The sequence below is a fragment of the Corvus brachyrhynchos genome, unplaced genomic scaffold (assembly GCF_000691975.1).
Source record: "Corvus brachyrhynchos isolate BGI_N302 unplaced genomic scaffold, ASM69197v1 scaffold46, whole genome shotgun sequence".
Lineage (NCBI taxonomy): Eukaryota > Metazoa > Chordata > Aves > Passeriformes > Corvidae > Corvus > Corvus brachyrhynchos.
In genome coordinates, this window is record NW_008238838.1 from 6,878,529 (window position 1) to 6,895,456 (window position 16,928).

The following is a 16,928-nucleotide window of genomic DNA, read 5'->3' on the forward strand; positions in this document are numbered from 1 at the left end:
GCGCCAGGCACATCGAGCACCTCGAGGGCTCCCTTTGTGCCAGGCCCAGCCGAGGGGAAGGGAAAGGTCCGGAGCTACTGCCCCGGCCGCCCGCCCGCGCCCGGAGAGCACAGATAGGCGACGGAGGCCCTTTTTTCTTCAGTCCGTCAGTTTGCGAAATGGTGGCGTCTCTTTTATCGGAACGGGGAGATTTGTTGGGTTCCATGAGGCTGTGCGTTATTTTTAACCTCTGTTCTTCTAAAGGATAGTTACGAGCGTGAGGGCATAAGGCACTGAGAGGTTTCATTTCCTACACTATTGGAGAACTTCTCGGCGTTGGTATTCGGGTCTCATTGGCGTCTCTGGTAACCTTCGTGACTCGTCTGGTTTTTAGGAAGTTAATGGTCAGGAGAAATCTCTTTTAGAAGATGCCTTGAAAGTTAACTAGCAGAAAATCCTAGTATCGCAAACTTTAGAATTTTGCTGTGAAGCCAGAATTGACACACTTGAAAGCAGCTGTGAAGTCTGAATTCCTTTTCCACTCTCTTGAATGCTCTTCAATGTGCCTTTTTATTCACTGGGAAAACATGCATTTTGTTGTGAATGCTGAGGTTAGGAAGCAGTAGTCGGCTGGTTTTTTTCTTTGTGTTTTCCCAAGATGCAGATGCTTTATGGTGAGAAAGCACAGGCAAGCCTACTTTTTGTTCCAAAAGATTTTGGACAAGGGACATTTTGTCTCCCTGGTACCATCGTAAGGAGTCTTTAGCTCTGGTCCATGCTTGCTTTGTGTAAGGGGCAGACTTCGTATTGTCTTTCCACAGTTTTGCAACCGTTCTGTTACATACAGAGTCGATATTAAGTCATGTGTATAAAATGTTAATCTTCTGAGCACAACATAAGTTGTCGCTGACAGCAGGAAGGTAAGGTCACAAGCAGGAAGCTGGATAACCAGCAGCGTTACTGCCTCAGTTCAAGCTCAGTCACTTCGACTCCAAGAGGCAGCTGCTCTCAGTTCAGCTTAATGGTGTTGTTTGGTCACTGTTCTGAATAGCCTTAAATCAATACCCGGTTGAAAACTGGGGATAAGCTGGTTGAGCTCGCGTTTTGGGTTGGAGGAGGGTAAGCTGTTGGTTTGGGTTTACATCATTTATATTTCCCTTTCAAACTGAACAAGGCAATCAGAGTAATGTAGGCGTTTTGTCAGTTCTAACTGGAATGTCCCCTTGATATTGTAGTCTTGCCTCCTGTCACAAACCTATGCGTAATATTATTGCTCAGCATTTTAGGGCTGGTTGGCTGCGTCCCGGAAGTGGGTGAATTTGTGGGGGAATTGAAGAGCCATCAAAACAATTGATGCACTTAATGGTTACTTTATGGGAGGGGGCAGGTAGTGGAAGGTCTCTGTAGTACAACTGTTTAGGAGGTTTTCTTTGGTGGCTGAAGATGTTAGACAAAACTTTATGGAAAGGCAAAAAAAGTTTGATGCATGTCTTTATAATTATCACTGAGGAAACAAAAAAAGCAGGTACCCTTGTTGCACACTGCCTGGGAAGAAATTTTTCTTAAAATACAAAAGTAAACTGATGTGATTTATGTAGACAAAAATCCACATACTAATTGTTATTGTCTGCTTCTCTTTCAGATTGAAGCAAGTGAATTCTGATATAACTCAACTTCAATAGAGGGCTTTTTTTAAAAAAAAGTTGTTCCACAGTGCATCAGAGCAAGTTACTGCTTTACTTTTGAGTGACTTACAGGTGCTTGCCTGCATTGCAATAAAGGACTCATATATTGAGCAAGACTTATTTATCTCTTCATTTTGGAGAGTCTAATAAACTGTTATTACAGTTTCTGTACTGACTTTCAAAGTTTTGACGTCTAAAAAGACATCTTTAAAGATAAAAGCATGAGCACGGCCAGAACAGAGAACCCTGTTATAATGGGTCTATCCAGTCAGAATGGGCAGTTGAGAGGCCCTGTAAAACCCAGCGGGGGCCCCGGAGGTGGAGGCACACAAACTCAGCAACAGATGAACCAGCTGAAAAATGCCAACACAATCAATAATGGCACTCAACAGCAAGCACAGAGTATGACCACCGCTATAAAGTAAGTGTTTGTATCAGCTGCCACAAAAGGAATGTTTAGAAGTTATGTGTGGGAAAGCATTCTCGGGTTCCCATTTGGAAAATGTTGTATTCTGTTGTTTTGTGGTTAGAAGTGTCCTGTGATGTACGTTATGAAAAAAAAGCTGTATTTCCATGTGCAAGCTTCTCTGCAACAGTGATTGTTGTGAAAATCCAGTTTGATGCTGTGCTTTTCTGAGTGTGAGCTACGGTCAGAGGCAGCCCACGGAGCATTACAGTTCTGTGGTTTTTGCTTGTTGCAAGTGGTGCAAGAGGGAAGTAGAGGAGTGGGAAGGAACTGAATTGACATTTAAGACCAAGGAGGAAATGCCACCTGGTCTCAGTCTAGTTGTGTATGCTTTTCAGTTTGTTGCAGTTCTTTCTCATGGTGGGAAATGCTTTAAAGCCAGTTGTGTTTTGTGCTTGATCTGAAATAGTAGCACCTGATCTCCTCATTGTAATGTTCTGGCTTTAATTCATCAAAGCCTGAGCTGAGAGGATACAGTCCCACTGTGATACCCTGCTCCCATCCAGCAGTGGTTGGAAGTGTGCTGGTTGGGATTTCTGAAAGATGTAAAATACTAGGACAGTATGGTAATGTGTTGCTTTTCTTTTTTCTTTTATGGATCGTCCTCCCCCTGAACAGCATTGGCTTTTATTTTGTTAATTATTTGCGAAGGAAATGTCAGCTGTCCTCAGAGAGAGCGTGACGGAACACTCAGGTTCTTAAAATCTGCCTACCTTGCCCCCTCCCCCCTCTTTTTTTAATGAATTACATGGTTACTTTTATCAATGTCGTGAATTAAGCTCATCAAAATTCACGCGTAACTTCCTGGGGCCGGTGAAGAGAAGGACTTGCTCTCCTCTCTACAGTGGCTTTCAAGAGAGGATGGGTGTCTAAGTCTCACTGAGAGCAAATCACACTTGCTCAACAAGTGGAGTGATTGCTTAGTTAATTTTTTTACCAGAAGGTTTTTTTTTTTTAACCTTTTCACATTCCTTGGAGATTAAGAATGGACGTTCCCTGGACAAGAGAATTTTTCTTATAAGTCATGAAATAGTCTTGTGTGGATTTATTACAGCCAGTTTCTGTTATGTGACTAAGTCAATGCTCAGTTTTAAATCTGTTCTGCTATTTGATTCAGTGCCCTAAAAATGGGACTTAAATCATGACTGGATAAAGATTTCACAAATTTATTTGGCAGACAGCTGATTTTTGTCTGTTTACAGTTTCTGCCTGTTAAATCCTGCTTAGCTCAGAGAAGACTAGAGCTCATATGTGTAGGTGCTTTTAGCTTTGAGGAGGTGAAAATACTACATGTTTATCACTATATCTAAGAAAATAAAATGCAAAATCAAAATACTAATTATTTTTAAATCTGTTCTCATTTTATTTTGCTATAGACCTGGTGATGACTGGAAGAAGACTTTAAAACTCCCTCCAAAGGATTTGAGAATCAAAACTTCGGTAAGGATAATTGAACTGTAGGAATAAATATTAAATAAAACTTGTGGGAGGGCTTGCAGTGGTAAAACACTTGCCCTGAGCAAAGGCTAAAAAGTAGTTCAGCACCTACTGTTTAAATGAAGAATTAATTTGTTCTCCCAACTCTTCGTGAGCGATGCTTCTCTTGGAAAGCTCAAAAATGGAGTTCACCCTGGATATTGTCCTCTGTTGGTATTACAGCATGACACAGGCAGCGTCTGTGTTGTGCAAGGCAGATGGGGAGGTGTCGCTGTGTGCGCTCAGGAGCTGTGTTTGGTTCTGAGAAAGCCAGTGTTTCCCTTACTGCTGTAGGGTGTTGCACGGGTTAATGGGAACTTTTCCTGTAGTAATTTGTGGTCTTCCTGTACAGGCTATTTCAGACCAATATACAGCTTCAGCTTGTATGACCTAATCTTTGCGTGTGCTTTATTTTTTGATTATTCAGGACGTGACCTCCACAAAAGGAAATGAGTTTGAAGATTACTGTTTGAAACGGGAGTTGCTGATGGGAATTTTTGAAATGGGCTGGGAAAAACCATCTCCTATTCAGGTTGTTTGCAAACAGAGACTACTTAGATGCTGCTTTTAGTTTCTGTAAATGTATTGACATTGTTACGCCTAAATGTCCAATACTTATGCCATCATTGGGGAAAACCTGAAGCTGTGAACAAAAGAACTTGGTGTCCCTTGGGAAAGACAAGAATTTCTAACTCCCAGCTAAATGACTAAGTCATTCAATGAGTGACTTAATGATGGGGCTGCCTTACACTTCGGAGAAGTTAACTTGGATTTTCTTTTTCATGCTGGAGGTGTTAATTTGTTAATTCTCTGTTCAATACTGTCTTTCACATAAGTAGTCCCAGGGGTCTGTTCTATAAATTTTCCAGAAACCTGAGTTACCATTGGCTGTGTACCTTTAGTTGTTAAAAATATAATTATGGCTTTATCACAGTGGTGGCTCTTTTTATTGTAATCTTGTGGAAGAAGAGTAATGGGGATTGTGGGAGGGAGATTAATATCTTAGCAAGTTTACTTTTCTGTACCTCCATCTTTCTTTTACTTCTAAGACTTGTTCTATTAAGAACTGTTCATGTGTAAACTTAAGGAGGGGGGTGGAAGGCTGAACTCTTTTAATTGGCCTTTCAGGTTTTATCACTGACACAGCTCTTTAAGCTACCTTGTCTCTTTAAGGCATGAGAAAACTATGGCTTGCTTTGTTCATAAACAGATTCACATGATGCCACCTTTCAAAAAGGCTGAGATTTCTTTAGATGTTGCTGAAAAAGGTAGTAAAATTAAAAATACACGAGGCCTGTGTTTGGATAGTAGAAGATTTTTTGAGAATCAGGAATATGGAAGTTGGAATCACATGGGCTGAGCTGGTTCTGATGTTAAGATGTAGGTGGGAATCTCCTTCCGTAGGAGGAGTTTGCTAGTGACTGTTATTGTCTCTTCACTTATTTTTTTTTCCCATTTTTTCACTTTTTGCCTAATGTGTTAGTATGGCTTTACCTGTGGTACCTGATCCCTTTCCTATGATCAGGCAAGATAAGGACTTTTAAGTGGGATGTGTTGGGGAACTCTTTTACTGATGGGTTTAACTTCTTCCTGTTGTGAGTCTGTCATGCTTGTATTTGCAGGATAGTAATAATAGCAATGGTCACGAAACAGTCAAATTTCATGTGATACTGTTAGTGAGGGGAGTTAAATTTGGTCAGCCTCTTCAGTGAAGCATGGCTTATGATTAATTGCTCATGCACTGTCTGTCCTTGCATTTCAGGAGGAGAGCATCCCCATTGCTTTATCTGGTAGGGATATCTTGGCTAGAGCAAAAAATGGAACAGGCAAGAGTGGAGCCTACCTCATTCCTTTACTTGAACGGCTAGACTTAAAGAAGGACAATATACAAGGTCAGTTGAGGTGGATCTCACTTAGCTGCAGCCGGGCAATGGTGTCAGTCACTACATAAGAGACTTGAATCTAAAACTGGTTAATGAATTTGGGCAGTGTAGGTTATCTGCTTGTACTTCCAGAGAAAGCTAATGGGGAGTGGTGGAGGGGGGAGGTGGAATTTGCACAAAGTCCCACAGTTGCTTTCAAAAGCTTTAAATGGAAGAAGGTTTGTGCACTTTTCTGTCTTGCCCTGGAAAGTGGATGTGGAGTAATAAGTAGGTGTGGTGGCTGGGGTAGTTGTGCAAAGGGAGCATCAAGGGCTGGAGAATCCTTGCATGGAATTTGCCTTGTCAAGAGCAGTTCCTAGGTCTTTCTAGAACACCCAGAGTGGAATTCCTAAACTGTGCTTTTCATTATTTTACTTCATAAAGTCCCTGCCTCCTCTGAGGATGAATATTTAAGATAGAGTGTTACTAGTGACTCACAGTGATTTTTTTTAACTTTTAGCAATGGTGATCGTTCCCACCCGTGAACTAGCCCTGCAGGTCAGTCAAATCTGTATCCAAGTCAGCAAACACATGGGAGGTGCCAAAGTGATGGCAACAACAGGAGGAACCAATTTGCGAGATGACATAATGAGACTTGATGATACAGGTCAGAGCACTTCTGCTGTACAAGGGTTGCTGCTTCTTTGTGGCTTTTACGATGTGATCGTGGAATTTCTGCTTGTTACTGTTGCCTGTTACAGAGCAGACTACAATGTCTTGCTGTTCGTATACTGTTGCCATTCTTTCAAAATGTTCATATGAAACATGGCCATGAATGCTGGAAGGAAACACAGTGTTAATCACCTTAACCTTGTGGGGTTTTTGTGTTTCTCTTTTTTTTCTCTCTTCTAACCTTACAGTGCATGTGGTGATAGCTACCCCTGGGAGAATTCTCGATCTCATCAAGAAAGGAGTAGCAAAAGTTGAGCATGTCCAGATGATAGTATTGGATGAGGCAAGTTGCTTATGTTAAATGTTCTGGGATTTTAACACCAAGTTAAAGGAATGATGTGTCTCAGTGAGTGTCCTTTTGGTGCACAGCAATGATTCAAACTTGCTTAGAGACACTGTAAGGTCTCCTCCATTTCTCAGTATTTTTGAGAAACTGTTTTGACAGTAGGATTTTTTTGCATGTAAATCTTTTAAGGAAACAGCCTAGGAAGATTTGCCTTTCCTGTCTTTGCTGATGCTGAAGAATAGAGTAACAGTCTATTCTGCAGCAAAGGAATGCATTTCATTTGTTTTCTGTTAATAATGAGTCAGCTGTGCTTACCACGTAATTGTATATAAAACTGATTTATGAACATCCAGTAGCGTACAGTCTTCTGAGTGAGGGAGAATATAGTTGTGTGAAAGCTCTTGGATGACTGGTAGGAACCCTGGTAACTGTTTTTTTTTTTCCCTTCCCCCAAATGTGGAGCTACTGAAAGACTGAAATCTTACACCATTATTTTAACTTGCTGTTTATTACTTCTGTTGTTACAGGCAGATAAGTTGCTGTCTCAGGATTTTGTTCAAATAATGGAAGACATTATTCTCACGCTACCTAAAAACAGACAGATTTTGCTCTACTCAGCCACTTTTCCTTTGAGTGTGCAGAAGTTCATGGTGAGTTGAGATGTATCCATGTAGGTATGGTGATGGTGGTGACATCACACAGGAAGGGTGTGGATGAGTGGTGCATAGCTGTTAGTGCTTGGTTTTTTAAATACATCTAAACTTCACAGGTTTAATCTAAATCAGCCTAAGTCTAGAACAGAAGTTTGAAAGCAGTTTTTGACCTGCAGTTGCATTAATGGGAAGCTAGGTATGTGCAGTTTTTGCCTGTAAGGTGCTGGTTTCCACTTTGTGTATTAGTTATGTCATCTGTATGGATTTGCTTCTGGAGGCTGCTCCTGTTTGGCCTGCTCAGTCACCTTGGATTTATAAGTAATCATTTGTGAAAATTTACCCACTCTGTTTTCAGCATAGCATGAAGAGTGGCTAGGTAGTGCATCCTTGGTGCAGAGTGGGAGCTGCTTATGTTGTTTTGCACATAGATCTGTCTGCTTTATCAATATCTTTATTTTTCAGAATTCCCATTTGCAGAAACCCTATGAGATTAATCTGATGGAGGAGCTGACCTTGAAGGGAGTTACTCAGTACTATGCCTATGTCACTGAGCGTCAGAAAGTGCACTGCCTCAATACGCTCTTTTCCAGGGTAAGGAGTAGGGCTGGGTCGGGAGCATATCAGAAGCTTTTTCCTTCTTGGAACCAAGAACGAGACTGAGTGTTTCAAAGGCAGCTTAAGGAAAATTTTTCTTTGTCAAAATGTGCTATATATCGAAGGTTAAAAATGTGTGCTTCTTGTCCTGCATCTCTGTGTTATAGAACTTTCTTATTTTTTTCCCTTTCTCTACAAAAATACGTCTGATGTGAATTACCAGCAGCATACCTGCTGTGCTTTCTTTTTGGAAGGGATTTAGACATGTCTGGGATCCTTTGTTAGTAAAATGCTGCATTTACTGAGAACACTGTTTACTCATTCAGCTCCAGATTAACCAGTCCATCATTTTCTGCAACTCCTCTCAACGGGTTGAATTGCTAGCCAAAAAGATCTCCCAGCTGGGCTATTCCTGCTTCTATATCCATGCTAAAATGAGGCAGGTGAGTATGAAATCTACAGTGGTTTATTCCACACCACCCCAGGCTTTACTGAACAGCTGAATTAAGTCTCATGCTTGCTTTAAGTTTGCATGTTCTTCATAAACTGAAACATGTATTGCTTTGCTCTAGGTTTGGTTTTAGTTACCTGCTGCCAGCCTCCATCCCCAGCCTTCCCCCAGCCCAGCCCTCTTTCCAGACTGTTCAATGTATGTGGCCAGTTGGTATTTGAGTACTTGAGGTCAGATTAATTAGTCCCAGTGTAAGCACAAACAGCAGCCAGAAGGCACAGTTCTTAGTGCTGCTGCCTTGCTTTGGGGAGCCAGGGTAGAGCACACAGGATAACACAGATGAGAAAAGGGGGCTGAATTAAAACAGGTGACAAAAAACCCCAATACATAGTCCAGTGAGTGCCCTGTGTGGCTTTGCAAACAGTGATCTTACACTGTGACTGCAGGGGAATCTGAGAAGTTGAGGAGGTGGGTTGGATCAAACCTCTTGGTGAAAGCTGTGGCTGGTATATGGTGACCAGACACTTGTGGCCTTGGTGTAGCTGGTGAAAAATGCCATTGCAGCTTTGCTGGTGCAGAGGTTTCTGTTAATTGTACGGTAGCTCACACTTCCTCTAGCTTCTCACTGTTAAAAGATGTCAGAAGGCTGAAGTGATGCATGTAGAACAGGAGTACTTTGAAACTTTTTAAAATTTTATATGTAAACTAGTCTAGCTTGCTGCTCGTGCAATGATAGGTAATGCCAGTGTTTGCTGGGCCAGATGCAGAGCAGTAATTAATTGAGCAGAAACAGAAGTGGTGGTGTTACTGAGAACAGAGAGGTATGCAAGTGAGTTCTTCGAAGTCTGATTTTTGTATGCTTTTGATCAGTCAGTGGATGATCTTTTGGCAAAGTGCAGCTGTGTTTTTGCAGAATGCTTCAGCTTGTTCATTCCCTCTCTAAATTCCACTTAACAGTGATATTACTTAATCTTTGTGTGGCCCAGAGTGAGGTGTTTGTGAGAGGAGAGTCTTCACAGAAAACTGACTCATCCCACCCCTAATTCTGAATCAGTAGTGAAAAATGTTTCATACTGGAAAAGGAAGTTACTGCCAGCTTCAGTTTTTACGGGAATGAATAAAACATGGGAAATTTGGCAAGGGGGACTGGAGAACGACAACAGTCAAAATACCAGTTTAACTTCCTTGATGTGATTTCATGTAATTATAACTCTAGATAGTCCTTTTCTGAGATGGTTTTGATGCCATTTGCAGGAGGTTTTAAAATGCAGTCAGTTGATTGTCTTTGTCGAAAAGTGGGATCAAGACCCTCTAGAGTTAATTCTTCAGAATATATGGTGTAAGGAGTGCTAAAAATATATATACTGGCATCTTGTTTCAACTCAGCTGTTCTCTAATGAGAAGGAGGAGAAATTCACACGATTGAAGTTCAGTGTTAGTTACCTGAATATACCTGTAAGTACCAGCTGGTTGGACTTTGGTTTTTTGTTTCTCTTTGTGTATATGTGTGTATTTCCAGGAGCACCGCAATCGTGTATTCCATGATTTCCGAAATGGCTTGTGCCGCAATCTCGTTTGCACTGGTAAGAGTTCCTAAACATTTTTTGTTTCTAAAGTTTGTGATAGGAAGCGCATTAGCACAGGTATCGTAGATCAATTAGCTGTAATAAACCAAAACAAGGTGTTTTGGTAACGTGTCTTTTTCAAGCCTGCATGTAGCAGGGTGCAGCACTCCTTTAGGCATGTGGAGTTTTGTCTTTTGTGAAGGTGCAGCTTGCCAACAAATCATTTTACTGCAATAGTGTTTTCTGTTTATTTTCACACATGAGGGTTCCCTGAGTTGTTGGGTTGTTAACTTTATGATCTATCAGTAGAACTGTGACTATGATCATGTGAAGTTTTGCTGATTCTTTCAAGTGTTTATAGCACATTTTTTCTAAATATTTTTGTAGTTTTGACTGGCCTGTGTATGATCCAAGTTCTTTGTTGCAGGCCTGTTTGGGCAGTACCTGACAGTGTCTGCTATCACTACATATGTCTGGGCCATCTTAACAAAAATCACTAGAAGCAGAATAGAAGTAGTTGAGGTAGTGGAACGTAGTTCAGGTCTCAAGTCTGTTGTGAGACTGGCAATGCACAATTGTGTGTGAAGAGATGCTTAAGAAGATCTGCTCCAAAATAGTGTATCATGGAAAAAACTAGCTTTGTGGTTATTTTTTCTGCGTAGATGTGCAGATCTGGTGGTTTTGGCTGTTGTTCTTAGGTTATTCGTGTTTATAATGTATACAGAGCGAGAGGAAGCTGTAACAGGATTGTGTGTAAACTGTCTTTGATACAAGGAAAGCTTGTATCTGGAAACTAGCACAAAGCAATCAGTTCATCACTGTTAATCTTTACACCCTAAATACTGTCAGCGTTAGAGCTCATTGAAATTAACTTTCTTGTGATCTGGATTGTCTTTCAGATCTGTTTACCCGAGGTATTGATATCCAGGCTGTGAATGTGGTGATAAACTTTGATTTCCCAAAGCTTGCAGAGACTTATCTTCATCGCATTGGCAGATCAGGTGAGAGGAACAACCTGGTTTAGGTGCAGCTTGGCGGATGACTGTGATGCTTTTTAGCCTTGAATTGGCTTTTGGTTTTTTATTACTATACTTGAGAATTACTTTAGGTAGCTTTGATTTTTCTGACAAATTTATTTTTGGGTGTCATCTCAGATGGCTATCCTCCCTGACGATATTATCTGAATAATATCAGCTAAGGGGCCGTTCTCTCGAAACTGGCCTGAACAATCTAATGAAAAAAAAAAGAGGCATATTTTGCTTTCATCTCAGGAGACTTACTATTGCCCCTGTGTGCAGTTTGGGAAAATTCTGTACTAAAATCTTAGCTTCCAGACTGTCTCAGGCCTAGAGATTTATGCTTTCTTCTGCATGTGTTCTGAGATATGTTTCTGCTGTCTGGAAATCAGCAAAATAGGCCCTGAAGAAGGGCAGTAAACAAAGGAACTCAGTGTAGTTGAACTTCGTAGTTCAGGCTTGTTCAAGAACTCTCGAAGACTTTCTGCTGGTAATTATCCTGGTGCTTTGGTCAGAGTCTTTTGAACCTCCTGAGTTTTCTTATTCCTACAGCACTGCGAAACTCCTTACCAAAAACTGATGTGAAAGGTGTAGAGACCTGTGACCAGATTTGTTTTTATCATCACAGAATGATACTAACTTCACAGTCTGCAGACTTTTTTTCTGTCAGCCCCTTCGTTAACTCAGTTCAGTTCAGGTGTGTTTTTGTTTTTGTCAAGGTCGCTTTGGTCATCTTGGCCTGGCCATCAACTTGATCACCTATGACGATCGATTCAACCTGAAAAGTATTGAGGAGCAGTTGGGAACTGAAATTAAACCCATACCAAGCAACATCGACAAGAGCTTGTATGTGGCAGAATACCACAGTGAACCTGTAGAAGATGAGAAACAGTAAACATGTAGGTATGTAAGTGCCTTGCTGAATAGCAGTGTGTTGAATGACAGCAATGTCGTCGATGTGTCAGTGTTACCTCAGGGGAAGAGGGAAGCTGAGGTGATGAAAAAGCTCTGAATGTGAAAACAAGGGTTTGAAACAGAATGTCAGTGCAAGGAATTCCATGGATGTGCTGAAGGTGGGAGGGGAGGGATGAGTATTTTTTAGTTGTTTTAATTGAAATGCTGACCATATGCTAAGGACACAAAAAATGGGGAAAAGGGGGAGTGGGGAATGGTGCCTGGGAGAGGCCAGGATGGAGTACTAGTAGCCTAATGAGTTCTTTCTATATTGCTAAGCTGAAATGAGAAGTTGGTCAGGGGCAGAGAGGAAAGTAGTCCTCAGAAAGGTGAGGAGATAAAATGGATGGCTGTGAGAACAGAGCATCAATAGAAGAGTAACCACCTCACCAGGCAGAAGGGATCAGGTTCAAGTAAAAGGTGCTGCCTCTTTTGTGTCCTTTGGTTCATAGAATTCTTGGAAGTGAACTAAGTAGGGAGGGAAGCTGTAATTCATCTTTGCTGCCACTTGAGGTCGTCTGCGTAGTTGCAAAAGAAAATGAGGTTTCACTGTTGGAGGTTCATCTAAGTGCTCCCTTTCTGATAATTGTCTCAGGAAAAGCTGCTGAGTCGAGTCCTTCCTTTATAGGAAGATGACTTGCCCTGGACTGCAGTCAAGCTAAATGGCTGCAGGATGATGTTTGATCTGATGACCTTAGCTAAGATGTTGTTGTGCAAGATCCATCACCATACAGTTTGGGCTGAAAATCATTCTTTTGTGTACTCTTCTCAGAGGTCATGAATTAGAAAGACAATACCAGTGAACCTGCTGAAATTCTTCTCAGATGACCAAAAATAAAAAAGTGGCTATAGAAGCAGACTGTTGGACAGCATTAAAACAAACCTATCGTTCCTTCTTTGAAATCATCCAAGGGTAACCCTAGATAGTCATACCCAGCTGTTCTGAAAGCTTCTGCTTTGCTGGTTGAACCTTCTCCATGTTTATAAGTAAATAGAAAGAATACAAAACAGGTGATGAATGTGGAACAGTTTCTTGGGTGACATTCCTAAGGGGAATGCTGTGACCTTGCCAGAGAACAGTTTGCTACTTCCTAAAATACAAGAAGCCAGGAGGTTTTGTAGGTACAGAAGGGCATTAGCAGCACCTCTTTCTACAAAGCTGAGGTTGGGATTGAGCTGTACAATGTGCCCTTTGCCTTTTGAGAGCTGTTACATAGTTAGTGTGAGTCATCACTTAACGTTCTGATTTTGTGTAGAACCGATTTAACTGTGGACGTTGTGGTTGTTTGTTTTGTTGGGGGTGTTTTTTTGGTGGGTTTGGTTTTTTTTGGTTTTTATTTTTTTCTTCTTCTTGTGTTGTTGTTGTTTTGTTTTTTTTAGGCTTTGATTACACATGCCAGAAGGTGAAGCCCTATGATCCCAATCTGTGACACATCGTTTCTTTGGGGATACCCTTCTCTTTGTGGGTTTTTCTTCATCTTTTCATTTCGGAACTATGAAGACTAAAGAGCTCGGCCTTTTTTTCTCTTTAAATTTGGCAGCAAGGAAGAAAGAAGATAAAAGGAGGAATGTCTTTTTGTTTTTCTACTTGTTTGCACTGTGTGCTGATTGAACATTAGTTGCACTAACTGCTGGTTTTAAATTTTGTTTTCTGTGGGAGGGAGGGACAGCAAGGGAAGAAGAGAAACCCTGAAAAGAGAAGAATCTTGATGAACACGAGCTTGTCTGCTATTTCAAATTCTTTAACCATTGACTGAGTGCATTTCAACTTCTCCCTGGTTACTCATCTGTTTTTTAAGCTAAAGAGCTTGTTACTTATTCGTGCAAAGTGCCTTATGCTATGAGACCATTCAGAATATCACCTTTCCGACACAGCCCAAGGAATCAACATCTGTTTTTGGTTTCAGGTCAAAGTTCCCCTCTCTTCCCCTTCTCCTCCTTCCCATGTACTCAAGCCCAGGGCTGGGAGGTGAAATGTATTGGTTATTGGTAATACTACTTTTCTCTTCAACTTTTTTTTTTTTTTTAATTTTTTTTAATTTTTTTTTTTTTTTAGTTGGAGGAGTTGATATGCATCTGCAGTTCACCCAAACTGTAAATATGTGTATTTAAAATGAAACCAACATAAAATCTGGGCTGATTAGGTGCAGCATCATAGCTCCAGAAGGAAAGAGTAGCCTGTGATCCTTTGCAGGAGCCATAAGAAAAGCCCTGTGCTCTAGCAGAACACTAAAGACTGGTTTCCATGAGTCTTCATCAGTAGTTATAGCACTTGATAGGTAGACTTGTTTCAGAGCCATGGCCCTCTTTCTTCTGGTGCAGTGTGTCCCATAGAAAATCAGATGTGTATATTGTACAAACTTTGTAAATACGATTTTTTTTTTTTTTCTGTTTGGGTTCATATATAACTTTTTCTTTTATGATGAAGGTTGCTGAGGTTAAAGGGATTAGACTGATTATGGGAGCAGCTAAAGATGAGAGGGGCTCAGTTTTCTGCAACACTAAACAGTGAGAAGTGCTCTGACCTCTGTGAAGTGCAGGCCACCACAAGTGTCCCTTGTCAGGATGGATTTGCTCTGGTGCTAGCAACAGTCCTGTACCGCTCGCATGGAAGAGATCACTTGTGGGGGCTGCAAGGCCTCCAAATCCGTAGCTCAGCCTTTTGGGAGATGCTCTTCGATTTCCCCCTTAGAAACTTCAGGAACTTGACAAGCTCTGAAGGAGTCCATGACCTGTGTTCCATCATGGTGAGGGAAATTCAGTGGGTGTTGCTGAGCAGTATATGCTTAAGGTGTGGATTTGGGTTTGAGAGACCATAAAAAAACCAATTTACATGCATAAACTGACAGTTCTGGAGTTTTGTGGAATTGATTCACTTCCTGCAGCACTGCATTTTCTGCCCAGAGTGGCCTCTGTGCAGAACTGTGAGCAGGTAAGGGCAAACCCCTGCTAACGTCAGAAGCTGCAGGAAGCTGCTTGCCATCTATTCTGGTTTGCCATGAGTTGCTCTCTGTCATTTTGCATTGTATATTGCTGAAAAGTGCTTTCTGGTCAAGTAGTGTTGCTTTAAATTGTGCCCCTCCCAACATGCTTGATGTTTGGCCTGATCTACAGGCAAAAGGAGTGAGACAAATCAAAAAATTACTCTTTCTAAAATCCCTTTTAGCCTGTTAACCACCACTGTCAGGAGGCACCTGGATGAATGCAATCCCTTTTGCTCATTTATCGCATATACAGATGCTGCACTCACACCACGCTTGCTTACCTTTGAGGCAGGATTTAATTGTCTTAATTTCTCTCCATTTTGACCCTTTTTTGAATTGGAGTAAAATTGTTTGGAATCATAAGGTGGACTAGCCATCTGTTTCCTCGATGATCATAAATAGAAACCAGGTGCCTCCTGACAACAACTTTACAAGATTGAAAGGTTTTTGTGTTCAGGATGTTTTTCTTCTTTTTGTCAGCAGTGACTCCATAATTGTAGCAAATGCTGCACTAGAGTACAAACTCAAGAGCTTGGTCTCTGTGAGCCACATAGCTTACTGACTGGCAGGTACTAAATGTAAACAATTTTGGGGTGCTTTTTGGGGGTGGGGGGTGGGAGCTTATGGGTGGTAACTTCGACCAAAAGTAAAATCTTGCTCCTGTACTGCAGCCAGCTTATGATTTTTCCAGACAGAAGAGGGATAATGTCAATGCAACAAAGACATGAAAATGTAAATAAATTTTATATCTTACCCAGGGCATGCACATGTAACAAGAACAGGATAGCGATGTCAAGTCAGGTGTGTGTGCTCTGCTTGGATTTGTGGTAGGTTAGCCTGATGCCATGCATTGATGGTCCCTCTTGAAGCACAGAACTTTTGAAAGTATTACTTCAAAATTGGCCTCTCATTGAGGATTGGCACTTACTTAAACTATCGGGGGCACCATTTTTAGGTGGCTTCTTGTCAAGAAGGAAGCAGCCTATTTTTGGTGGTAGTAGGCTATCTCAAATAGATGCGATCTTGCAAATGGAAAGATGCTCCAGAAGACTAGGATAATCCTAGTTTTGTTTTTGTGGGTTTTTTTTTTGTTTGTTTTTGTTTTTTGGGGGCTTTTGTTTTTTATTATTTTGGTTTGGGGTTTTCTTGGTTGTTTTGTTCCCTACCCAAGAGTTAGGAGTGTGTATAAATCTTGGCTTCCTGAGATTTCTTGTGAGCTCCAGTTTTTGCTGGTCACCAGCTTTTACAGATGGATTAGTCGGAGCCTTCAGTGATGAGCCCTAGGTCAAATACTTCTCTGGCAAAGTTGATGTGAATGAGAACCTGATGTGTTCTACATTTTATTTTTTTGTTGGAAGTCTAGAAGTGTCACTCCAGGAATTTGAGAAATGGAGCTTCACAGCTGGGTGAGGTGGCTGTGAAGAAGGTGATAGAATCTTCAGCCACTCGAGAGAACTTACAGGCCATTCTCTGGGTGTCCACTGTCAGGTGGGCACTGCAGTGGCTGGGGGGCTTTTTCCCCTGGGGGGGGGGGGGGGGTGGGGGTTGGTCTCAAATAGGTGTTTCAGTTTCCAGAATGAGATGGGAGCATCTTTCCTTGCCCTCTGTGACTGTTTTTGTGGGTAAGAACAGGGAAGCTCAACATGAACTCATGTTGTTTATATGGTGGTATCAAATCATCTCATTCTGATCTTCTGTTTATTTTTATTTGGGATGGGGGGAGGGTGTCTGCTCCAAGGATTTAAAAATGCTTCACTTTTTTCTTACGAATGACTGATAGGACAAACCTGAGCAGATGGCTATCTTGCCTCAGTTTCTGTAAGAGAGGTTACAGAGCTGTCATGCCACATCTCTTCAGCTGCTGTTGTGGTGGTTCTTGCCCTGATGCTGAACTTTGTAGTGCTGCTGGGGCTGACTGGTCATTGCTTCTTGAGAACAAAGTGAATTTTGTTCCCAGAGACTCCAGCAGTGCAGCTGCTATGGTAGAGGTTGGGCAATTCTAGTCCCTGCAGGGAGTTTTCTGTTTGCTGTGAACTTCTGGTCCATCCTTTTTGAATCACAGTTTACCTTTGTAATCAGCCAGGTCTCTGGACCAAAGAGCATGCACCTGAACTTCACAAGAAGGCTTTGGCAGATTATCCTGTAGGCTTTGCTCAGTTCATTGTTGTGTTGCTAAAATGCCTGTGCGTGGAAGCATTGTTAAATTCTGCTGTAGACAAGTTAGG

At 41.5% G+C, this 16,928-nt stretch overlaps 1 protein-coding gene across 3 annotated transcripts in view; it reads left to right on the forward strand.

Moving 5' to 3' along the window:
- Positions 1 to 45: 45 nt before the first annotated feature.
- DDX6 (DEAD-box helicase 6) overlaps positions 46 to 16,928 on the forward strand; it is a 17,357-nt gene continuing 474 nt past the window's right edge. The window contains exons 1-13 of one of the 3 annotated variants that reach the window (XM_017738454.1): positions 52 to 2,085; positions 3,507 to 3,570; positions 4,034 to 4,138; positions 5,369 to 5,498; positions 5,989 to 6,135; positions 6,389 to 6,483; positions 7,014 to 7,136; positions 7,602 to 7,730; positions 8,060 to 8,176; positions 9,704 to 9,767; positions 10,649 to 10,750; positions 11,485 to 11,664; positions 13,100 to 16,928. The exon at positions 13,100 to 16,928 is cut by the window's right edge and continues 474 nt beyond it. In XM_017738454.1, the coding sequence (XP_017593943.1) occupies positions 1,886 to 2,085; positions 3,507 to 3,570; positions 4,034 to 4,138; positions 5,369 to 5,498; positions 5,989 to 6,135; positions 6,389 to 6,483; positions 7,014 to 7,136; positions 7,602 to 7,730; positions 8,060 to 8,176; positions 9,704 to 9,767; positions 10,649 to 10,750; positions 11,485 to 11,660 (1,452 nt within the window). In that variant the 5' untranslated portion in view covers positions 52 to 1,885 and the 3' untranslated portion in view covers positions 11,661 to 11,664; positions 13,100 to 16,928. The other 2 variants (XM_008636954.2, XM_017738455.1) reach the window with 2 other exon arrangements.